At 38.2% G+C, this 25,441-nt stretch overlaps 1 protein-coding gene across 1 annotated transcript in view; it reads left to right on the forward strand.

Moving 5' to 3' along the window:
* FAM13C (family with sequence similarity 13 member C) overlaps positions 1–25,441 on the forward strand; it is a 135,000-nt gene that overhangs the window by 20,897 nt on the left and 88,662 nt on the right. Inside the window, exon 6 of the mRNA XM_075025521.1 lies at positions 12,504–12,550. Within this exon, the coding sequence (XP_074881622.1) occupies positions 12,504–12,550 (47 nt within the window). The remainder of the gene's footprint in view (positions 1–12,503; positions 12,551–25,441) is intronic.

The raw sequence follows: 25,441 nt of genomic DNA on the forward strand, positions 1-25,441 counted from the left end.
TGTGCAGGACAACCCAGCGCTGTGCAGAGGTGCTAGTGCTAGCTCTGCATTACTTGACACGCTGGATAGGGTAAGTAAGTTTGGACTAGCTATTTAGCTAATGTAACTGCTTTCAGTACCTGTGGTAGTGTTGTCACTACATGTTTGTTTCCTGGATACATACATGTTCCTGAATATCTTATGCATGTATTGTTCTTAAAATGAACTTGAAGTAAAACAAGTTCAGAATAACTGGCTGCACTAGGGATGCGGCCAGGCAATCTCTTTCATGTACTTTTTTTTAATTTGTAATGTGGACAAGAGTTCAAAAGGGTTACTGCAGTCTCAGATGAACCTTTGAATAAAAGCTCTTAAGTGTCAGGAAAAATATTGGATGAAGCTTCCTCAATATTGTCTTTCTTACTGAAGAAGGTTTTGAAAAAAAGGAAATAAAAAAGGTCTGTAGTGTTTACAAAAATTCTTCTTTGTCTTGCCCTCGTTTTGAAGACTTAAAACCTGCTTTGAAGCATAATCCAGAAAAAAACATCAGGAGGATTTGTTCATAAGCGTACAGCGCGTTGACATCAGCAAACTCTTATTATGACTCTCATGTTTCCCATCTTGAAGCCTCCTTCTAATCTTCTGGCAGCATTCAAGTTCAGTGCTTTCCATTTTGATTGAATTAATTAGTGAAGTTTGGATGATTCCCCAATTCTGAAATTGCCAGAATTTTTTTAACAGGATGTTTTTAAAGGTTATTTTTGCCCTAGTTAATAACAAGTAGGACATCTGACTGCATTTTTGTTTTGTTTAAATCGAAAATACATTGCCCATTTGGAAGCAGAGAAAATCGTAAATGAGAGCTATATTTATGTACTTATCTTGCCTTTAAGTTAATCTCCCGTTACTAGTCTTGAGCCTTTCAGGTTGCTATAGAAACTGCCACATCCTCCAACTGTGCTTCCTCCAAGACTTAATTGCATTCTGAGTTTATACACTCTCTATTAACCACAGCACTGGTAGACACAAGCACATTGCAGAATGAGTTGAATTAATGGTTCAATATGACGTGTGCATTTTTAAATACTATGTTTCCATACTGCTTTTCAAATTTTCCTTTACTAGCTGGTTAAACTATTCTGTAACATGTAGTGATACCACAGGGATGGATTCTCTCTGTTTGCTGCCACTATATTAAATGTTTTCCAGTCTTTGATGCCATCAGAGTAGCTGCAAGAGTCATTAGTCTTAGGGACTTCCTTTTTTCCTTAGAGAAGTCAAATTATTCATGAACTACCTTAGCTCTGCTGAAGGTTTTCTGAGACTTCTCCTTCACTTCTGTGAAGGCAGACATGGAAGTGCATACCTGCTATCTCAGTAGCTCTGTTAAGCTTGTGCTTACTCAGTGCTCCCTACCACATGATTTTTGCTTGATCACTGTGGGTCAAAGATAGGCAGTTTTTCAGCCAGGCCTGTTTTTAGGTGGGATATATCAATTCATCAAAGCAGAAACTGAGTATGGCTGTATGCAAGGTTTGATAAGGCTTATCTGGGAAGTATTTATTATATCCTTGATGGAATTTCTCATCAAAACTGGACTGAGAACGTGTCTCATTGAACTAGTACGACCAAATCTCAGAGATTTGCTTTCCCACTCAGTTCTCAGCACGATGATGCTGTCAGTGCGAATACACTGTTCTTACCGATGTGCTTCTGCTTTCAGTGAGGATGAACGTCGGGAACTGATGGTTAACATCACTTTCGTCTGTGTTCAATGGATGTAAGTTCAGAACTTCATAATAAAAATACCAATCCCCACTGTTCTCTTCTTGCACAAAAGGAGGAGAGAAAATGTATCACAACAGAAGGAAGAGAGCAAGCAGAGTATGTATTTCCTTCTCCTGTTAAACCCTCTGTCTCAGCTCTGCTTTGCTTGTGCTTAGTAAGTAAGAGATGCGGAATAGGACAGACACCCTCTGTGCACTGTTGCGCTTGGACCTGGGATGTTTCTGTACTTGTGTTAATGCTGGCCCAAAGATGTATTTATATCCTCATTAGAACCATTAGACACACTCCACAACTGGTGAATGGACAAAGTCGGACTGATGCTGAGAAATAGGGCAAAGGGAGAATTTTACCAACATGTCACTTTAAAATGTTCATGCTTTTAGATACCGAACATCTGAAGACAGCTTAAATATACCCATTACAACTCTTAAGCTTTTCAAACATCCTTTAAAATCTGACTCTTTGCTCTAATGTTTTTTATGTGGTTCACATTTTTTTTTCCTGTTTTGTCATTCTCTGTCTGTGCTACATTGCTTGAATTATGTATTGATGGTCCCCTATAAAAATCTTTGTAATTAAGTCAAGTAAGCCAAGGTAGCTTCTCTGGCCTCAGCCTTACTGCTAGTATCTCTCTCTGAGTTTGTGTAGAAATTTTTGTTCTTTTTTAGCTCTTTCAACAAAAAAGATAAATTAGAAAAGGAAGAAATTATGACAATGTTATCAGGATTAATCTGAAAGAGTGCAGACAGTTTTGCAGCATTTTGTTTTTTTTCACTCTCCTTCTTTTTTTCCACAGATCCTTTTTCATTAGCTACCTATTTTACACTTCTTGCCACAACGCAGTGGCAGTGCACGTCCTGCCTCAGAACTTAAATCTCTTCCACAACGTCTCGGTTTTCCTTCTTAGCTGCTCTGTGAGCTTGCATGTTAAAGAGAGCTGGATTTCCCTGGCAGCTCTGGCTCAAGTTACATTTCCTGGATCGCCCTACAGAATGTCAACATATATTCTAAAAATCTGTGCGTGCTGGAGGCCTTCCTCAAACATTCTAAAAACACTTACTTTGGGATGGGATTCATTTGGATTTGAATATAAAATAAGTATTGTGTGTTGGCTCCTTGTCATTCTTGAGAAGCCAAATAGTTGCCATGTCTCCAAGTTGTCTGTCTGCATGAGCTATTTTCCAGGCAGTGACAGCACTTCTTTTACACAAAGCACTGCTTGCAATGTCTCCGTAGGCGTTCAGAACAAAGACCTTGCCTATCAACTGGACAGCCCAATGTGTGAGCATGTGGAGAGCTTGACACCAGTTACATACAGTTGCTAGCAATCTTAGTAAAGAGGAAAGACTTATTAAAAGTCTGAGATGTGCCAATAGCAGGTTGTTTTACTCTACCATAGAACGTATTGTGAAAGCTTTTTTTCACAAGCCATAATTTCTTCTGATTTCTGTAGTTTACAGTATTTTTAGGCTGTTCCTATAGTCGATGGTATGTTGGTGGTAGGTTCTTCTGTAGACATGTGGCATCTTTAGAGTATAGGTGGCTGGATGTTTAGGGTATCTCAGGCAACATTAGCTAATGCTGTTCTGGTTTGGGAATGCAGCACTTTGTTGCAGAGAGGCACTTACCATTGTATTTTGCTTCTCATGCCTTGTCAAAACTTGTCTTCAGGTACTTATTGTTCATCCTTCCTTTCCTTCCCTTCCCCATCCTGTGGGAGAAAACTGACTCATAACCATCTCTTGTACACTACCCAGAAGTGAGTGAAAAGTAGGGATGCTTCTTCTTTACAGCCTTTGTATTCCCCCTCTTGTTTGTCGGACCAAATGTAATGCTACTCTGGGATGTTTGTGCTGGAAGACTTGCTGTTTCTGTGAGCAGAGTAGATAAGCCATGAAGCTGCTGGCAGTAGTCAGGGAGAGATATTTGAGCCACGTTGTTTAGTGGACAGTGGAAAGGTTAAACCCCATCATTGACTGTAAGCTTTGATTTCTTCTCCTTCCCTTGTTTCTCAGTATAAGCAAAGAAAAGGTGGAGTGAAACTTGACCATAAGAGTTTTGGATAAGCAGGGGTACTGCTGAAATGGTTCATACATATCTCAGGCAAATATCCTCACTGGAATAAGGAGAAGCACTCAGAATGGGGTCTACAGGTAGGGACAGACTGTTCAGCAGATCTGCTCTTGAGTTCTGTATCACTTTGTTTAGTGCACTAAATACGTCTTTCCTCTAGCAAACACTGAGCAAGATGGAAGATAATACTGATAAAATGTGGGTGGAATGTAGGCTCTGTAGGGCTAAACTTTAAAATTCTTGAAATATAGACCTAGTAATTAATTTCAATGTGATTTCTGTCTCTTTATCACCCACTTGCACCTCCAGAATCAATCCCCAGTGAAATTTCTATTTTCCATCTTAATCCTACTCACCTCAGTGGCTGCTTAGCAGACGGGTTTCACCTATGTGTTAACTAAATTTGTCATTTTGTATGTCCTTGCATGGCTTGCAACGGAAATGAGCATGGACTCTATTAATATCTGTTCTTACATAAACAGAACCAATTTTATTCAGTTCTTCAGCTAATGAAGCACTGTGGGAACAAGAGAGTCAGAAGCTTGGGAATTACTCTACAAGGAAGAATCTCAGTGTTTCTTGGCAGAAACTGCTTTATGCTCTAGGCTTGCATGGTAAGAGCCAACAGTAACAAGGTCTTACTCTGGATAGGAGTTTAAATAAATAGACAGTGAATGTTTCTGCCTGTCTTTGAAAGCTGACACACAGAAATCCCAAAGTTTATTTCAGAGAAGGCTTAATTTTTATCTAGTTACAGCCAGATACTCAATTTTGGGGAGGGCGTCTAATGAAAGAAAAGAGGAGTTGGAGTCCCAAGTGGGGACTTATGGAAAGTTCTCTTTTCTCTATTTACTTCTAAATACCGACAGAATGGAAATATTGTTTCTCAATTCTTTGTCTGTCAATTTCCTTAAAGAAGAAGCCAAAACTAAAAGGCATAAGGTGGCTGAGGTGACTTACTCGGCAATAATTGGATTTCTAGCATTAGTTGCTATCAGATTTTTATTAAAATAGCCATAGGAGCAGCTGAATTGTTTTATATGGTCATATATAGACTACCTTTTTGGGGGGTTGTTGGAGAAGGCTGTAATGGAGGCATTAGATGGCATTAGATTTACAATGTCATAACTTCTATAATGCCCTTTAAAATCTTTCTTGCACACTTATATTGAATGAGTGTATTAAATGAGAACTTGTGGCTGGAAGGTCAATATCTCCAGTGCTGTGTCACGTGTAGGTGAGCCCACACCCTCATGCATCCATGTATCCAGTACTTGCCTGATGTACACTGATGGGAGAAAGTGGGGACCTCTCTTCCCCAATGGCTTCTTAGCTGGCCTGAACACTGATAGCTCTGTGAATGTGATATTAGCACCTTAGTTTCTATCTGTTAAACTGAAATGCACATGTATGCCATTTTGATTGCTTTGTCTCAGGAGGTGCTACTTCAAAGGTCTCTTCAGTTTCTTAAGACTGCCTCTGGCTTAATATTATTTCAGTATAAAGATAACATCATCAGAGATAAACATAAGGAAAAGATGAATGATCCTGCTTTTTCTTGGGTTATTGTTGTTTGTTTTCCCTAGACTGGAAGATATAGTTAAGAAGAATTTCAGAACGTACTCTTGCATACTAAGAACTGCTGCAGATGTGGCAGGAAATAATGCAAGAGGGGGCAGGATTCTCTGCCTTAAATCATTCTCCTTTGTGCATTATTCTTCTTCCTTCATGAAATCCTATCTTCAGCCCTCTCTATAACTTTCTATCATAATAAAATTATGAACTATGAATTTCAAATCCACAGGGAGAAAATGCGACCCAATGTATCTTTGCAGTGCAGATGAGGCAGGAGCATATTTTTCTTGGCCTATGTTTTCTAATTGCCAGTTCACAATATGTTTTTCTACTATCTATGGAATTGTTAGTAGGAAACGAAGGAATCACTATTGACCTGCACAAATCAGGATGGCTACTCAATCTTTTGTATTCAGTACACATTGTAACGGTTGATGTGCAACAAGGTAATTTGCTAAGACCTATACACAAATGCAACAGTAAAGGAGATATCAATCTCCAGAACAAAACTGAAGGAAATTAGTGCCATATGTGCAGCACCAGTGACAAAAATGAACCATTTATTCCCAAGTACAAAAGTAAATTTATAACTCTCTGTATGAACTGGTTTTCTTGGATCCAAACGTAATAAAATGCAACCCATATTTTTTTAATTGCTCAGAATTGCACCTGACCACCTGAAAGACATTTCTGAGGTCTTGAAAAAGCCTATAGGAATCTGAAAGGGGCCAAAAAAGCACAAAGAAAACCTCAATAATAAAACAATTAAAAACCAATAAATTTTAAAATGATTGAGAAAGTTTGTAAATTAAGAAATAGTCTCGATTCCCATTTCCTGGGAATGTGCACTGTGCAAGGAAATAGAAGATAATTATTCTAAGAGCACCTGTGGTAAAATCTTTAATTATAATCATTCAGATAGAAGTTAATTAAAAGCACATCTTTAATGTAGCAGTATGGTTTTCCCTACATGCCACCATCTGGGACTGACTCTTTTCTGCCCTCCGTTATTTAACTTAAATAGTAACAAACAGCTGTGAATGTAGTTCTAATTTTCTCTTATCTGCTCATCAACGGTATGTGTTCCAAGAAGGCGTTGTGCAGAAGGGTGTAGTCTTTCATTTTCACAGGAAAAGAAATAGTCTCTCTCACTCTTTATTGCTGTGAAAAGAAGTTACAAGAATAACTGTAAAATTTGAATTTATATGTTTCTTGGGATTTGACTTTAGCCATGCTCCCTTTTTGCTCCTGTTTTCCACCACCAAGCAGGTCAAGTGTGCTGGGAAGTATCAATATCCCAGATGATTGTCAACCTGCTGAGACAACTTGCTCGATAAGCTGCTGGTCTGGCACCCCACTCACAACAGCTGCTACATTGCTTGAGCTCTGTGGGGTGTGATTGACCGTGAAAATAATGTAAGGAAATAAGAGGAAGGGAGGGAGGGAGATGTAAATGCAGCTGCACAGCTGTAGTCTAGTGATGAAGGTGGTGTTTAAAATGCCCAGCAGGTTAAAACTGCTTTTCTTTAAAGAAGGAACTTTGGTAGCATTGCATACCTGCATGGAGAGCACTGACAGGCTTTCATGGCGTTTTGGTAATTAACTGTGGCATATGAAGGAGAGCAGAGAGGACTTGGATTTTCTTCCAGAAGTAGTTTAAGGGTTTCTCAAAGGTGGAAAAGTTGACAGACATTGCAATGCCTTGCAAAATCTGTGGGGTTGGAGCATGCTCTATCCCAGACTCTTTTCTCTGTGTGATGTCCACTCCCAAATACTGTGTGATTTATTTTTTTTTAAGCAACAAAATTTGCTTCCAAATAATTTCTATGTCCCCCTCCCAAACTAGGCTGCACTAGACTATTGCTAACAGGCTTAATGTTTCGTTTAGTTACAGGCTTCCCAAATTAGAGTTTGATTTATGGTGTTCAAAAATAAATTAGCCCTGACACTATTGCAGTTGCCCATGTTTTCGGTTCACAAAAACTGGACTAGTAATGAAATACATCCTCTTTCTGCTCCTTGCTTCAGGAAAGTCAGTTACATTGTGCTAATGAGCACAATAAGACAAATCAGTTCTGAAGCTTATAGGTGAGATACTAGCAAGAACTGTTGAAAAGAGACTACAAGGGAAGCGTTAGAAATCCTGCATCCTCAAAACATTTGTCTGTCTTGCACGCAGTGTACCAAAACAATTGTGTCCTGTGAGGCAATGTGTCAGCTGAGATTTGAGGTAGGTAGTAACCTGACTTTCAGGCCAGCTTGAAGAGTAACTGAACAGGACAAACTTCGTCCTTGTACAGGTTTAATTATAAAGCTACTGTGCAGCAGACATTTGAAAGCTTCTCATTACAAGTCTATGAAGAGCTAGAGGTGCTAGCATGCTGCAATTAATGAATCCTGGTGGAGAAAGTAAACCCTCAAAAGATGCTTTCCGAGCACTACAGTGAAGTGGCATTGCAGTGTTCCATATTGCAGGTCTGAGTTTGGGCAGGGAGTAAGGAACGAGGCCAGAGTGGTAAGGTAACATATATCTAAACTGAAGTTTTAATATGCATCAAATAGAACAAGAAAAAATTGGAAAAATTATTATAGAAGTGTTTAATCATGGTAATGATAAAGCCTTTTTTAGGACTTTAGCATGTATCATCCTGCTCACAAATCATCCTGCTCGCATGCATCCATGAGGAGAAATGCTGAATTCACAGTTAGATCAGTTTCAAGAGTTACTTGATAACGCAGTGGATGATGCCTAGATTTTACCGACTCTCTGAGTGAGGTTTTTGAAGTTGAAACTGACTGTTTCTGTTAAATGAATAAACATTTTAGAATTTTGGTATGTGTGTGTTTTCACAAACCATCTGCCTAATTAAAAATAACAATATGCCATTAAATTTTTGTCAGCTGAGATAAACTCAGGCTGCAGCAAATTGGTATTTCATTATAATTCTAGAAAAGCTAGACTTATCTGCTCTGGCCTTGAGTAGTAAAGTACATAGGTTACAGCTGTAAGATATACTTCACTTTCTTTCATACTAAAATAATTCAGTTCAAAGAGTCTTGTTGGTGAAGCACATATTATTACCATGGCTGATTTATTTAGTACATTCTTGAGGCTATATGACCTCAGATTATTAAATGGCTATCACATATAATAATGAAATAACTTTGAATGAGAGTACTAAAACTAAACATCTATAACTGTTACTGGGCATTACAGTATAATTTCAATAAAAGAAAAAGGAAACTGAAGTTTATAGTGATTTTTTATATTACATACTTGGAGAAGATGCATATATAAAATAATTGTAAATGGATACATATATTGTTGAGCTCAGTTCATACTTTGAATGCAAATTCTAGCTCCTTGTTCTTGGAAGTGTGAAGATAGCTGGAGAGTAGCTGAACCAAGCAATGCCAGATATTGACTCAGGTTTACTGTACCTATAAGAAGCCAATTTTATTTTATACCTGTAGCAGGTGATCCTCAAAAGTTATGTTTTATAAATTATCACATGGGTTTGCTCACAGCAGCTCATTCTGCTGTGAATTTTGAGATACTGTATTCAGTGGTATGTGCAACCTTTCTTTGAGACTTTGTGTTATATCTTCTCTCCCAACATTGCTTTTATGATTACTTTCTTTTAATAGGAAGCCAGAAAAATATTTGTCATAGCAAAGTTTAGCAAAACAAATTCAAGGCGTTATGTCCAAAACACCGTGGGGAAGATGATGGGTTATAAGGGTGTGCATTTTGGAAAAGTACTGCCTTAGGTTTAAATATTCCTGCCACTGGAGAGGATGAGTTTGGGGCTACCTTTGGGGTTTTTTGTATTACTAAATTCTGGAGAAATGTGTCCCCAATGGCAACATTCAAAGCAGGAGCATGTTCTCTGCTGGCCTTCTGCCACGTTGTCAGAAAAGGGAGATGCTTCTTGGAGAAAGGTGCGTGGATGAAGAACACTTTTACGTAGGGCCAGTAGTGGGAAACATGCAGAACTGCTGGAGAGAGACCCTTTAATTTACAGTAGACTCCCCTGAATCTCTCCAAAATTAAAACTCCTGACACCTTTCAATATTTCTTTCTTTGTGATTGGTCAAGAGTAGGTAAAGTAATTACTATACAACCTTCAGATCAAAAATTTCCCCTTAGTACTTATTTAGTGACTTGCATTTTCAAAGGAGCTTGGAAAGTTCACTTGTATTACAAAACTTGCATTTATAGAAAGTGTGAAAGTTTTATTATATACTGCCTCAGTGTACTGATTGAAATTAACCTTTTACATTGCAGGTTTTTTTACTTAAAATAGCCTTAGGTACTGTCAAACAAGTGGCTTCTCTTTGGCATATTTTATCCTCCACTCAAATACCAACTTGGTCAAATGCAATATGCAATAGCTTTGTGAACCATCCTGCAGTGGTTTAGCTATTAGTGGAAGAAGTCCAAAAATCTAGAGCCAAAGCTTAACTCTAAGAAGGAAAGAAAAAAAAAAAAATTCGATGTGCTTGCGTGTCTTTGTCAGATACACAGTGTATTTATTTTGCAGACCTGTTCTCTTTTTCTGTAGCTCCAGACTCCTTGGCTGCAAAGGATGCATTTTTAAATTGTTGAAACAGTTGTTAATTAGAGCAATTTCTTACACTAAGTAACTGCAAAGATCCCTGGAGAAATCCTTGTTCTTATGCAGAAATCCATGTGCAATTAAAAACCAGTTACATACAGTTACATATATTTAAGGTATAGTGAAGTAAACAATGAAGCTGTGTGTGCTCTCTATTGTTCATAGCTGTGCCACTTCTAAAGAGAGTATATTTTCTTTGCTCATATTGTAAAGTTCAGGAAGAAAACAGTACCCCTTGTTCAAAAGGTTCCAGTGAAGACCATGCAATAATTAAAAGCTGATCACCCTAGAGGGAGTTTGAACAAAAATAATGCTGACTCTTAAACCTAGGGAATGGTAGTCACTGCAGAGGAAGAGGGAGGCCTAGGTTCAGTCCCCAGATGTTAAACAAAATATTGGACCAAGGCCTGAATAAAATAAAGCAGCTGCATCAAGTGGGATGAAATGCACTCACCCACTGGAGTTTTCAGTGGTTAGGGTACACTCCTGGGAAGACGCAGAAATTGAACCTAGCTTTCCCATCCTGAGAGAGTACTGCAGCCACAGAACTATGGGAACTGACTGGTTTAGGATTGTAGAATAACTCAGGGTAGAAGAGACCTCAGGAGGTCCTAACCATCTGAGCAACAGTAGTTTCCCTTGTCCCAGAGTGTCTGCGTTATTCAGACAGGTGTATTGGTTGGTAAATCCAGCACATTATGGTGCTGAAAAGTGAGAACCAGCACATTTGGTGATCATGATTAAAAAACTGCAATTCCTTATTTACAGTCAGGGAAATTTATAGTGAAACTGGGAACTATATGCATGTATTAGGGGAGGAGAGCAAAGAAAGAAAGCAAAAAGACTTGGGGTTCCAGGTGGGCATTCTCACATGCTGAACCATTGACCTAGCTGTTGAGCTCATCATCTTCCTTTATACCAGAGCATTATTAGTGTTAGTAACGTAAATGAAGGAAATTGTGTAGTTCAGTGCTATGCGTGAAATTCGTCTTGGCAGGCACTAACTGCTTTGTGTGTGTGTGTAAGATTTAGGTCTTGCTTTATTTAACAAGGCAGTTCAGTGCTTGCCAACCTACTTAGCAAGTGCTTAGCATATTTAAGTTCTTAAAGTTAAGCACGTGCATAAGTGTTTGCCTGACTTAGGGCCTAAATCAGAAGTTTTCCATTTTTATGGTAATTATTGTAAGGTTGCTTGAGTCTTGAGTTAATAGAAGGTTGCTTGATCACTTTTTCTGCATGACAAGTTCTTACTGGGTAGCTCTGATTAGGTATGTAGTGGCTGTTTTGTTACTACATGATAACTACATGATGGATGTAATTACAGTAACACTTTTCTGTCTATACTACAAACTGGTGAATATTTGTCATGTCCTAATTTTCTAGATTAGGATATAGCACTGAGGCAGAAAAAATCACAAGGGATGAAAGGATAAAACGTGAAAAGGGTAGCAAAGCCAGAATAGTTTTTCCAGTTTCCAATTATGTCGCTAACTGTCTGGAGTCCAGGTAACAAAAGATCTGATTCAAAACTCTATTATCTCTTAAAATAAACTAAAATAGTACCACTGAGGTCTTTCAAAGCTGAAACTTAGTTCAGTCTTAAATGACAAAAGCTCCAGCTGGTTTGGGGAGAGTCTTTTAAAATCCTTCCCATTTGGCTACTTTGGTGTTTCTTGTAGATGCCTCCCATATTCAGCTAAGAGCTCTTACTGTTTTAAATTTGTATCTTCTGTTTGCCACAATGTTTACTAATTATAGGGTTATCATAGCTCTTAAATTGTGTAAAATTGCAGGTACCCTGAGCAGAAGGGAATTTAGTATATGGAATACATCACATCAATGTGAAAAGCTGCAGAGCCAAGCTTTCTCATGAAGCAGAGATGACTGCACTCAGGCTACAGAAAGTTTGGGCTTGGGAAAGTATTCTTCTGAATCCAAGCTGAGGTCTCCGTGTTGGTTTGGGTTTATTACCATTGTATAATAGTAAACAGAAAATAAAAACCAACACCTTTCATTGCCCAAACAGGCTTTTTTTTCTTCCTCCTCTTTTTTTGTTTTCCTCCTTTTGAAGGAAGTGCTGTGTACTGGTATGCTTTATGATCTAAGTATTTTTTTAGTACACTTTTCCTTTATTTCTGTTCCTACTGAGTTGTTGCTTTATCATATGTGGAAAAGTGCCCCTAATTTAGTGGTCATTCAAAAATCGTATTTTAATATTTTAAAGGTGCTGGTTTTTCCAGCTGTTTCTATTAGGATTGTGTTAAGAATTTCCAGCTCCCTCACTTGGGCTGCTAGCTAGAAAATGATAGGGTGCAATCTTGACTATGACAAGAAAATTACAAACACTTAAATGAGCAAGAAGTGTTTATCCTCCTGAAAATAGACAAGAACAGCACAAATGAACAGTGGACCAAGCTGGTCTTGAATTGAAATCCAGCCTTGTACATTTTGTTTCTTTTCTCTACACAGGAAAACAACACAGAAGATGAAGAAAGAGACAGACTCATCTTATTAAGGTAGGATGAAAGCACCTGTTATTTGACTGCTTCATGGAAACTTTTGATATTTCACTACCGATCCATATAAAATACTTCTATAATGTGATGATAGTTGGTTTGTTGGACGAATAACCTAAAAAGTGAAACTTCTCGAAGTCTTAACGCTGATGTATATCAGCTGTAGATGGATGAATGGAGGTCTAGCAGGCCAATGCCACCAGCTGACCGCCAAACAAATGTATTCTTGATTCTTGGGTGGGTTGGGTTTGGTTTTTTGGTTGGGTTGGGGTTTTTTTTGGTGTTCGTTATTCCTCTAATTTTTTATTCTGCTTATACATGCTTTTCCCACGGGTCACATGTTGGTATTTCCCAAGCTGCAAGGGTGAACTGCCTAGTTTCAGGAAATGTTTCATGGGTTTGCACTGGTGCGGTATTGCACCAGTAGGCTGAGATACAATCAGAGTAAATATATAAGTAACTGTGTGTGCTTACTCCTGGGAAGGGGAAGGGGCTGGCAGTGAAGTCAGTATCTTGCAAACTTCTTTTTGGAGAGGGCTGGGGTGTGCAATGACTGTGCTTTATGCAGATGGTTAAATTTTCTGGAGAGAGAAAAACTGATGTCTAAACAAAGCTGAAATCCTTCACTGTGTTTCTGTCAGAAAGACTTGGCTTTTATAAGACTTGCATTTATGTAAGCAAACAGTATTATGTTATGCCCCAAGACTAGATTTCCTTGGATCATTTCTCCAGCATTTGACTTGTCTGAGCACAGGACCATAGCTTAGCCAAAAAATTTCTTAAAGGAATATTTTTACCCATGAGACTTAAAAACACAGTAATGCGTTCCCACCCCATATGCATTTTAGAGTAGAAATACATGGACTAAACTAATAGACACTGGAAAATCATGGTACATGTTCCAGGTTTCTAGCTTTTGTTTTGTTCTGAGATTCCACTGAAACACCATAATGGAGGCCAAGTTTACTGTGCTCTGCAGTGAAAAAGCTGAGGAAAAGATGTTATGGTTCAGAGCAACTTCAAGTATTTCCCAGATATTTTGTAATGCCAGATGCTGCTGAAGTATCCCACTTAATATTCTGCTTGCTTTGCCAGAAATGCAGCAGATTAATAAACCGCATTAGTTAGGAAATAGCTTTCTGAGGGAACTAGGAAAGATAATTCAAGGTTTTAGACAAAGCTATTGAAGCAGAGGCAAGCTGACATTACCCCAAAGCTAATCAAATACTAGTAGAACAATAAGGGAGTATAATACATCATTTGGGAGACAAAATTCAAGGGAGAAGATTTCAAAAGATACTATCTCTATTTGCCAGCAGATAGTACCTCCCAATGTTGAGCCTTTATCACCACAGAAATTACCAAGCACTGTTGAAATAATATTCTGTTCTGTGAGAGGGTATCTTCTAAATCATACTGATTGTTTAGGTCTGGTGCAGGACTTGCCTGTAGTCCTAACTAATTTCTGGATCTGAGCTACAGTCCTGGGTTCAGTAGATAAACAGGAATTCTGGGCATTTTTTTCTACATTTTTGATCATAATGGAACAACTGGCAATTGTTTTTTTCTGATCATACTGAATTTAAGTACTTCCTATCTTACACAGTTGGTAAGTAATGGTTTGGATGTTCATCTGGGTTATAAACCAGCTGAATTTCAGTATCTGCAATGAAAAAAAGAAAAAAAAAAGCCCATGTGTGAATGTATTTTATAAACACTGGAGCATATCAACAGGGGGACTGGAAATGCTCAGCTTCCACCCTACAGAAATTAGGGCATTCTTCTCAGGGATTTAGTTCAAAATCTCTTTGGGCACTGAGTGGCATTAAAGCCAAGTTTTCTGTCTTGAGTTTGTGCCATAAATTTTGGATTTAAAAAAGAAAAAAGTCTCATCCTCAAATATTTTTTTGTGAACCCATCTGCCATAATTTTGTCTTGCTAGCTGAAATTTCTGCAGAAAATTCAAACCTAATTTAGGCATCCTTGGGACAGCCAGAGTCACATTTCTCAGAGAACTTAACATTCACTGGTGTTCATTCTTTTACAACCAAGATCTGGTGAAGATCAGCAAAAGGCAATTTTTTCAGGAAATGAATTTGAATATGCCTGTCTTGGACGCAGTGCTTTATTATTTGTTCAGTATTAGCAAGCGGGCCAATTGCTGATGTGAATTTCCTAACTTGTTTGCTTTCATTTAAACAAAACTAAGCAAACGCTGTTGGTAAATATTCACTCTGCAAACCCTCAGGGCAGTCAAAGGCATCCGTTACAAAGCTGTAACCCCAGCTGTTTGTTTCTGTCACTCTGTTGGAGTGAAAATGCATGGCAATTTGTTTTTGGCAAAATAGGACGAACTAACCATTTGACCGTTTAGTTTGAGTTAGCATGGCACATTCTTGTCTGAGCAGAGAATGGAGGACCTGAATGAAGTCACCTGACCTCCAGCAAGCAGGGGCACTACTTGCATAGAGCAACATTGTTGGTTTAAAGAAATTATCCAATGCCACAAGAAGGTCACTTCTGAAACCAGCTCTTGGATGTGACAGTCTGTCACCCAAAAGATGTGTACTGCACAAAGACAAATACTCTTGAAGTAAATAGGTAGAAGAGATAGCCATAGCCTCAGTCTGCTGTGACGGGAATAAGGATGGTAACTAAGAAACCTGCTGGATCTACTGTGAAGGTCACTAATTCTGACCCAAAGCATTGGTATTTGGTTACCATAAAATCATCTTTGTTAAGTCTAAGCACAATTAAGTGCTGCCCAGTTTCTCAGTAAATACATTGGTAAAGAAAGGCATTATCAAGAGTACATGACTGGGAAAGGACAGTAAATCTACTTTAGCTTTCCAAAATTCATGGCGCTCTGAATTGAGAGCAAGACTAATTACTGTGCGCCTGCCTTTATATCACTGACATTAAATATGTTATTTGTTGCTTAGTACACCTATGTGGTGTTGCAAGTTTCCCTCATAATATAAGTAGTCTCAGACAAAACAGGATGATGCTTCCCTTTTTCAATTACTTACCGCCTTTTTTTCTATCCTGTGCTCTTATATTCTGGAACTAAAACTTGTCCCTGTAATTTAACTTTTATCAAATTCCTTTTATCATGGAAAAGTGAGGATGACTCACGCTTTAGATTAGCAAACTACGGACTACTGTTACTTTAATTTTGTGTAATAAGAATTGTCTTTCATTTAGCTGGGTTAGTGTTATGCCCTTTTAAGGTAAATCAGTATGATGCCACAAGATACCTATTAAATGATTTTCTATTTTGTTTCATAGATGCTTAACTTGGGTGCATATACAAATCTGTCAGCTTGGGAATCTGATAAACAGAAATGTGTTTGATAGATGTCTATCAGTATCCTTAGCCAGGCAATTTTAATCCCTTTAAATTAAATTTGTTATTAAAGGCAAATAAAAGTGTCTGTCTTGGGGGATAGACTATTAGCATATATAGGAATCTAGAAATGCTGCAGGATATTTTTCTTTTGGGAACAATTAATTATGGCAGATTCATCCTGTTGGGCTTTTTTGTTGTTGTTGTTACTTCTTACCATGTAAAAGATAATTGTTAAATATAATTAGATATACCAACTCTGCTGGCTAAATTAGATAGCTGCAGGAACACTGCATGGCAGCACACAGATGACACAACCAGGGCAGTGTCAATGTACATGATGCTAAATACTGTTGAATCTAGTAGACACAAATAGCACTGTTATTGTTATAGGAAACTGGTCTTTTGTCCTGCCTAGCTCCATTATACACCTCCCAATGCTAATATAATCCTGTTGTCTTTTTTTTTTAAAAAGATGTGTAAATTAACCAGAGAGCTTAGAGTATAAAATATTAGCAATATAAAATTGACATACCTTGTCCCACCTATCATGAAAGTTTTGTCAGAAGTTGTCTAGGGATTAACAAGTTAGCAAGTCCACAGAGAAAAGTTTGAAATGGATGAAGTGTGTTTTGAAGGAAGGGATCACAAGGCTAATGTTTCACTTCCCTCCTTCACTCTCCTAATATGCTTTTCACAAAATATTCAAATGCAGTGGCAATTTGTGGTGAAGGTCAAAGATGGCAAAATCGGTGAGCAAAGGGAAGTGTGTAATAAAACTTTCCAGAGTAATTTTTTCTGATCAAATTCTTTTTCTCATCACACTTTATATTTTAAACTGAATTTTTTGTCTTTGACTCAGGAAAGTTGACAAGGGTTTGGAAATCTGTGGCTATGCAGTAGGCTTGACATACCAATGCCTCTTGCAGTACACTGGAATTACTTTTTGCTGTTTTTTTCTTCTCATGTACAAGATACAGGAAATTAAAAACTTGGTTTTGATATTTTCTTGGTAATGAGGTCAATGATGAAGACATATTCATCAGCAAATGCTCTTGGCTTTGCTTTAGTCTCCCAAACACACTTTTTACATCGTCTAGGTGAGAGTTTTGAAGAAATCCACTGTTTATTATGTCTGTCCACATGCATACTCATGTACACAGGATTCCTTTGGTGTTAGCTAAAGTAATGTAAAGTTCTACATGATGCTTTTTTCCTTTGGTTTTGAGAGTAGTCTTGTTTTTCTTTGGCTTTTTTCTGCTTGATATGAATTAAACCAAAATAAACCTGGTTAAGGGACAATGCATCCACACAGCCTTTTGTACTAGCTTAACTAGATCAGCTTAATATTACTTCCCCATCATGTGCACGGGCACCCTTACTCCAGAGTAATGTGTAGTATGATATGCTACCACTGTTTCAGCTCCCTCACACCTGCTTAGAAATACCTGTTTTCATTGCTGTTACTGCTACTCCACTGTTTACATTAATCTTTTTTACTTTTTTTTTTTTTACAGTAATATTTTTAACACTAATTCTTTCTGTTTATGTGGTCAGGCTGGTGAAGAGAAAGCAGGTTCAGTCATCTTCGGCATTGCCTGTAGGCACCTAGGGATACATCCAGACTAAGCAGGTGCAGTCACATCTTTTCTAATACATCATCATGAATGATTATGTGAGCCACTTTCCAGACTCAGCTTAGCTCTGCCATATCCATCCATGTGCGTGTGCACTTTTGAGTCCTGTTTATTGATATAGGGTATGCAGCAGGGAATATTTCAAGTGGTTTTGATGAGGATGCAGTCATAAATTATGGAACTACACTTTCTAAGTAGGTATCGTGCCAAAAGTCAAGCTTTCATTTCTAACCTTCACTGTTGAAAAAAAAGGAAGGAAGGAATTTTTGAGTATTTTCCAGATGAAAGAGAATATTTTTCATCCAGTCTCTAGTAAAATTAAATCCAATAACAAGTGACATGTGTGCAAAATCCTTGGGAAGTGTTGCCGGCTATCATTGTAAATTGTAGTTCAGTGGGTTCATTTTCAGCTTTGGAGGTTTGACAGTAGAACTCTACAAAAGTTTTAGGTTACCGTATTTTAATCTGCAAGTATAATTCTCTGGATTTCCCTCATTTCCTCTTAAGAGCAGTCATTAAAATTTGCTAACATTTCACCCTTTCTTCAGGGAGCATGACAGACTGAGGAAATAATTTTCCAGAATTTATGCCAAAGCAAAGTTTTACCTTAATTGCTGTCAAGTAGCTTGTTTTTCTCACAGCTGTAAAGCAGGTGTCTGTATCTCAGTATAACTAGCACTACAGTAAATTGAATGAGGCAAGTACTAATATCCCTGAAAGCTGAAACAACTTTGAGGATCAGGAGTCATATCAGCTGCGGGGGTGGAGCTGAAGAAATAGAATTACATGAACTGTTTCCCTATTGATTTCTTATGAAAATAGAATTTAGAATTTATTTTTCTTAAGAGCTTTGGGTAGTCTATGTAAAAAGAGAAGCCAGTCCAGTTTACACTAGGGACAGTGTTGAGCTACAAAATTCAGAATTCTTCCCAAGCCTGAGGCAGGTCTTGCTTTACTTCCGACTTACACAGTCCATCTCTCATATCAAATAGCAACGTTTCAATGCTGGCATACCTGGGCACCTTTCTAAACTGCTTTGAAATAACAGGGCTGCATTTCTGATCCAGCTGGTGATGTATCTTTACTGGGAACTAAGTAGGATCACCTTAGGCAGTAGATACTTTAAGAGTGAAAGGCGTATAAACCACCACAGGGGACCACTTTGTAGTGTAAAAACAGGTTTTTTTCCTAACTTGAGGTAGTTGGTAAGTGTCTCTTGTTTGAGTGTTACCTATACTAGTACAACTGCTGATTGTATTTCTATTCAGAAATGGTTTATGATGGCGTGTGACTTGCTAAGCTAAAATTGCATTTGCTCTTAGCTCTTGATAGTTCTTTTTATGGGATAAAATTCTTTTCCAGAGCAACTGTAAGCCACTTATGTCAATGAGAGAAAAAATGCTGCAGAACTGAATCAAGAAGCATGTTCCCAAGTCAGAGGCCTTGTTGAGAAGAACAGATTTCAAACATATGTTAGATACACTTCAAATTACAGACTTAGATTCCTCTGTCTGCAACTTCAAATACCTTTAACCTTTTTTTCTTCTAAATTTTTCTCTCTTTAACTGTTGCTGAATCAAACAAAATCTGCCCGGGGTGTGAGAATTGCTAATTGGGCTTTCTAATTACCATAAAATTTGCCAGTGCTGTATAAAGCATGTTGCTGTTGTGTGCTGTAGTGATAGTGTAATTAAAGCATATGCAAAATATATAAATAGCCAACTGTTTTGCACGTACTATTCCTGTAGGCTATCTCTGGACCAGCTCTTGTCTTCAGGGATAGGGTCATTCTGGTGTTAACGGGCAGTACAAAGACATGAGGAGCAGAGGGGAGGGAAAGCTGAATGCCTAGTTCATTATGCACCATTCCTGCCAGTGTAAGCAGCTATGGTAATGCAGCCTGGTACTGGGCTCTGCTTTTGGAGCAGTTCCTTAGCTTTAGAGGGAGTTAATGAGTAAATCTTTCTTCACACAGGAGAAGGGTATGAAAGAAAGTGTCTCAGAGCTGATTTTATTTGCTGCTGAAACAAAGTTGAAGAGCAGAACTCTGCAACTAATTGAGATTATCTGAGATTCCTACCCTAGCTTCAACATCTTACGTTTTTCTTGACTCAGACTGCACAGGAAAGATAGCATGCAAAGATTTTTTTCATAAAATGAGCACTGTCAATATGGAATATTTTAGGTTTTGTTTTTATTTTTATGGTCAAATACGTTTTGCACTTCATGTGGTCTGTTATTTTAAGAAACATTGAAGACCTGTGTTGTCCATTGACTTTGTTACTTTCCTGCAGATATATCTTTGACAATGGCTGAGCCTGGAAAATAACAGATTATGAATTTTATGAACTCCTTTCTCAGAAATGGCACTTAAGATCTGTGGTTTTCTTCTAGTGTAACATTAATGCTGTTTGTGGCACAGCAGGACTGTCAAGAGAATTTGAAAATTAGAGGATATGAATCACCATAAAAACAGTGGTAATGTTATTTTCCATGACTACTGGTCCGTGATGTAACTCTGGATCAGATCTTGCTTTATTACCGAGAAAGGAAATTCAGTGGATTGGCAAAGAAGTTCCCTGATACTCCTTGATGCTTTCTTTGATACCATAAGCCATCTAGCTGTTTAATTCTATTTAATTATTTTGGAGTAATTTAGTAATTGAGAGTAATGGCACAAAAACCTGAAAAACCTGACTTTGCGCAGGAGAGCAGGAATGCTAGTTATTTATTGCAACATATTGCAAAAGATTTCCAGTGAGGATGGTTGTGGCCGGAAAACATGTTCCTGTTCATTTCTCTCAGATTGCCGAATAGGGGATCATTAGGCCCACTAATTAATTGTCAAGTTTAATGAAATATTCTGAAACTAGAATTTGAAGGCACTTCTAAACCACTAGCAATATACAAAGACTCTGATTTTGCCTTGTATCTCATTAAACAGTTATTAATTTGCTCTAATATTTCAACTTCCCTGCATCCCTAGCATATTGGGTTGAAATGCTATCTGTTTTGCTTTGACTTTCTTGTGATCTGAAGATTCAACTATGGTTAAGTTCAATAAAGTAACTAAATTAAGGTTTTGCCTCTTTATGAAGTAGTGAAATAATTTTGCTGTCTAACAAAAATGTTATCTAGTGTTGCTTTTCACTACACAGTCCTGAACACTTCTGATAAAATATTTCTGGGGCTAATTAAAAGGATGAAGTCTATAATGTTTTGGTATGACCAATGGGGATTGCTGTGGAGGCTCTTTCTAATTAATTGAGCAACTTTTTTCTTTAACCACTTAGATGGTTTGAAGGCAATATTTTTATTCTGCAGAGAGGGCTCAGAGAACTTTTGTTACCAAGTAAATGTCCCAATACCCTCTTGTCACGTGCCACAGGCTTTTTCCTGGAAGGAGTAAGGGAAAGCATTAGTAAAAGTCTAGACTCCCAGTGTGAGGAAAAAGGACCTCTTTCAATATATGTTGTGTGCAATGCACGATCCATGCTGTTAAGACTTCTGTGCAGATGGCACAGCTGTAGGCAACAGAAGAGAGCGTGGGCTGTGATATGCATTTAAATCTTCTTTTGCTGTTGAGTAGAGGATTAATGCCCCTGGCAGCACTATGTGTAGTATCCATGCTTGATCCATGGGTCTCCTCGCCCCATGCCAGGTCCTTGGGTGTGTGTAGGCTTCCAGTTTTGGTCTCTTTAGGCTGTCTGTAATTCACCCGGACTTCCAATACTCCTCCTTGGCACCCTGAGGCACTGGTTCTCTGCACTCTGGATCAGTGCTGTACCTCCAACCTTTCCAGGTGCCCTAGGGAAACTCTGATATGTGGTCACTGCTCAGGAATGTATGGTGTCTGAAGGAAACAGCTGAAGAAGGTTGCAAAGATTTCTTAAGGAATCATTTTTCTTTTAAGCAGCACTAGGTGGTAATGAACTTCCTCTATGTCCTATCCCAGTTCTCTGATCATAGAATCATAGAACATCTCAAGTTGGAAGGGACCCATAAGGATCATCGATTCCAACTCCGTGCTCCTCGCAGGACTACCTAAAACTGTATCATATGACTAAGAGCATTGTCCAGACACTCCTTGAACTCTGATAGGCAAAAGGAGCCTAAGATTGTTCCTCTCACCCTTTTTATCAGACACCTCTTCTTATCTGGACCAGAGACTCTTCCATCTGACCTTTGCAGTCAGCTTCCTTCAGCGCGACTTGCTGATCTAGCAGGCAGCAGCCCTTAGCAAATGATGCTTCTTCCTCTCCCCCCTCCTCTTCTGCTCTCTGATTTGAGCTCTGCTTCTGTGATTACACTTTAGATTTAAAAAAATATAACTATTTCTTCCTCTGTTGGGTTTCAGTATTTCTTCTCAAGACAGAAATTGTTTTACCGCCTTGTAGTTAATTCTTAGTTCTCCAAGAGCTTGACTTATTCATGAGAGACTGTTTTGTACTCTGTCTCATGGCAGAATTTTTTTATTTTCACTTCATTCTGGGTCATTCTCTTGCCACATTATACCAGAGTACTTAATCCAAAAAGATTTTTTGATAAAAAATTTTCTTAGGACCCATATCTCTCTGCAAAACTTTCCCTTTCTGAAGGTACGGGATGTTTTGGTGACACTTCATTGAGTTTAGAATGAAAAAGCTTCTAGCCAGCTCTTTACTAGAGGACAAGTGTTTTGTAAGTACTACAGTGGAGTTTTAGGTGGCTATGAATCTTTTCTTGTGCATGGCCAATGTCAGAAATTCATTAGTAACTGTATCGTTAGATACCATCTAACATCTGAGTCATGTCTGTGTTACTCCAATCAGAGCTTGTTATGATATTAAGTTATACCAGCATAGACCTGCAGTGATGGACTAATATACTCTTAGATATCCTTTCCAGTATGAGGCTATTGGCAACAGGAAAAGGGTTGGTTTTGTTTTAGAAGTGCAATTTTGTGCACTGGTTGGGTTCTGAAAATGTTTGTACCCATTGGTCTTTCCTTAAGCCACATTGCTACTGAGAAAGGAAAACCTGATCCTGGTTTGTATGCAGTCTTTTAGAGGAATCCTCCACTGCTGGGGAAAGAAAGGACAATAAAGTGTATCCTCCCTAGTTTTTGGTGCTGTGCTTGTTACTGTTTTATGGAAGGAATGGAAACTCTGGATGTTTCAGTTTTCTGCTTTCATGGACTGCAGACCTCCAAAGTGGCACATGTACATTTCTTGTTGAGCAAGGTCAGACAATCTCATGCAATCTAGCTGTGGCTAATGAATATACTGGACATGCGGATGGTGTATTCAGGACCCTGGATCTGAAATGAGTTCAGGCCTTGTGGTCAGGGCAGGAGATGCACCGAGTTTATGGCCATGCTCTGGCTCATGCTGGAAGTGTGCTGCGTTGGGTAGTGCTGTGGCTGTCAGCACCAAAAACCAGCAGCGCTCAGGGACACTGCCTTGGGATTTCAAAAACTTTCCCTAATGTCTGGAGCTGGGGTTTGGTTTAACACCTAGCAGTGTTTTGGGGCCTGTATGTGGTCTCCTAAGCTTCCTGCTGGTTTCTGCCCTGCATGCTCCTGCACCCACGGGCAGTAGTACTACACAGGCAGGGTAACTGCAGGAGTACCATGTAAGTTTTATCAAGGTCATTTGCAAACTGAAGTAGAGTTTTGACTTTACACCAATGGATATGTTGGCTATTTTGCTCTCATCTTTTTAAAGGTAACTGTGTTTCATTTCTTTTTCAGACCATGTGCAATGTGTTAGTAGTGAATGCCACCTTCATCCTTTTTTCCAGGTGATATACTGACTTAGTAGACGATTGCTAATGTAGTGGGCAGTATAACTCATCCTTTTGTTACACCTGGCTCAGAGAGGTTTGTGTGTGAATGTGTGGCTAATATATCTTGGTCAATCTGCAATTTAATAGTTAAGGTTGTTATTTTTTTCAATGACTGCTTATTATTTTCTCTGATATTGATGATTTTTGTATGAAACACTGACACTCGTTTGTCACCTAGTTTTCCAAAGTATTTTCCATTTTTATTCAGGGCTTTCCAAAGCTTTGGCATTTTTCCATCATGTATGTTGCATATCAATTTTTTCCAAGTAATACGGGGATATAGTGAAATGAGAGTATCTCCCAAAAGCAGTGTTTATTTGCCTTCCATGTCCTATAGCCACGGCTTCAAAAGGAACAAGCTTTTTTTTAAAAAAAAACCCAACCAGTATTCTTCCTACTATTTCACACTATAACCTTCATAAAAGCAAACTCTCTGAATTTCTGTTTTGGTTTCATTGTAATATGTTGAAATGCGTATATCAGCCCCAGGATTTTTCCTCCTATATTTGAAGTTCAGTAGTTTTCCATATGAATAGCATATTCCTGAGTTAATGGAAAATTCATGCTGAGCTGCTTCATATTGGCTAGCTTTGCATGTCACCTCTGATGTTTCTGTTGGCTGGCAAAAATGGCTGGTATTTTCTATTTATCAGTTCTTTTGACTCTTTCTCTGCAAAGCACTAAAGCTAATAGCCTGCAGGTGGAAGACTTCAAATATTAAAAGGAAAAGATGGCTGATTACATTGAAAGGAGGCAAGCCTCCAATCACACTGCTGAAATGTTTTTATATTAATTGGGGTATCTAATTTGCCTTGTTTGATGATTTTGAGAAATATTTTTATAACTTTGAGAAGACTGATATGTGGGTCATTTACTCTTTTAATGTAAGCACAAATGAACAAATGTGTTAGAAATTTTTTATCTTGACAGTTCTATGAAGCAAAAAAATACATGATACAATCTTGTTGGGTTTTAGATTCAGCATGAAAAAAGCTAGCTGTCTTTCAGAGAAAGCGCTGAGAAGTCTGCTGCTTACATTTCCAACTTGGTTGCTCTAAAGACTATGCAAAACTGGTAACAGGAAAGACAATATCTTGACTGAAATTCAGACCATAGGTTTATTTGTGTTGTCTTTTAACTATGTATTCTTCTTTCACCAGAAAAATGGAAGAAAAAGTTTTAGCTAAACCCTCACAATTGCCAGCTTTTATCTTTTACCATTTGCAGATTAAAGATGTAATTTAGTGACACAGATACAGAATCTCATTAAAACTGCATGCTGCAGATGTTTTCTCATGGATAAATATCTTTCCAGTAAAGTCCTCGATTGCCAAAATATTGCATTTTTTTTCCATGCTCCCCTCTTAAGAAAAAAAAAAATCAATGACTCCTTTACCATTTGCTCTGAAGAGAAGCAAATTGATAGAGGTTTTCAGGGCAGTAGCCAGAATGCCTTTCTCCGCCTCAGTTGTGTTTTGAATTCTGTATATTGTACTTCCTCTTAATTGTTTGATGCAGAAAGTTTTGGGTATTTTTTTTTTTCAAAATCACAATTTTGTATAAAAAGTACTTTGATTTTTCTCATCTGTTCAAACAACAGTATCCCTAATAGTCCATAGCATCCTGTGGGAATGATTTGCGTCATGGTTTCTTGTTTTTCTTCTGTGTTTTATTTTAAAAGATTTGTTCAGAAGAGCAAGGACTGCCCTGAAAGGTAGTAACAGGGTTTTAAATAAGCTGTATATAATTAAAATGCTAAAATTGGAAAATTTTCTGGGATGTTGTTTTTTGAGAATATTTTAAGCCCTCAGACTGGTCACATCTGAGCACCTAGAAAGACCATAAAAGAATTTATGATACTTGTAAAAGTGTAATATGGCTATGCTGGGAAAGCAGATGGTGCAAGTACAGTGTGGGTGGACTCCTGGATAATATCCATCTAAAGCATACAGTCTCAGGTGTCATGAAACTCTAGAGAAAATACAGTGTAGTTTTGCAATGATGCTGATACATTGCTTTGAGCTGCCAGGTAGGGGGTAAATTTACACCTTGCTCCTGCCAAGGCTGTGATGTAGTCAAGGA

The sequence above is a fragment of the Buteo buteo genome, chromosome 4, assembly GCF_964188355.1.
Source record: "Buteo buteo chromosome 4, bButBut1.hap1.1, whole genome shotgun sequence".
Taxonomy (NCBI): domain Eukaryota; kingdom Metazoa; phylum Chordata; class Aves; order Accipitriformes; family Accipitridae; genus Buteo; species Buteo buteo.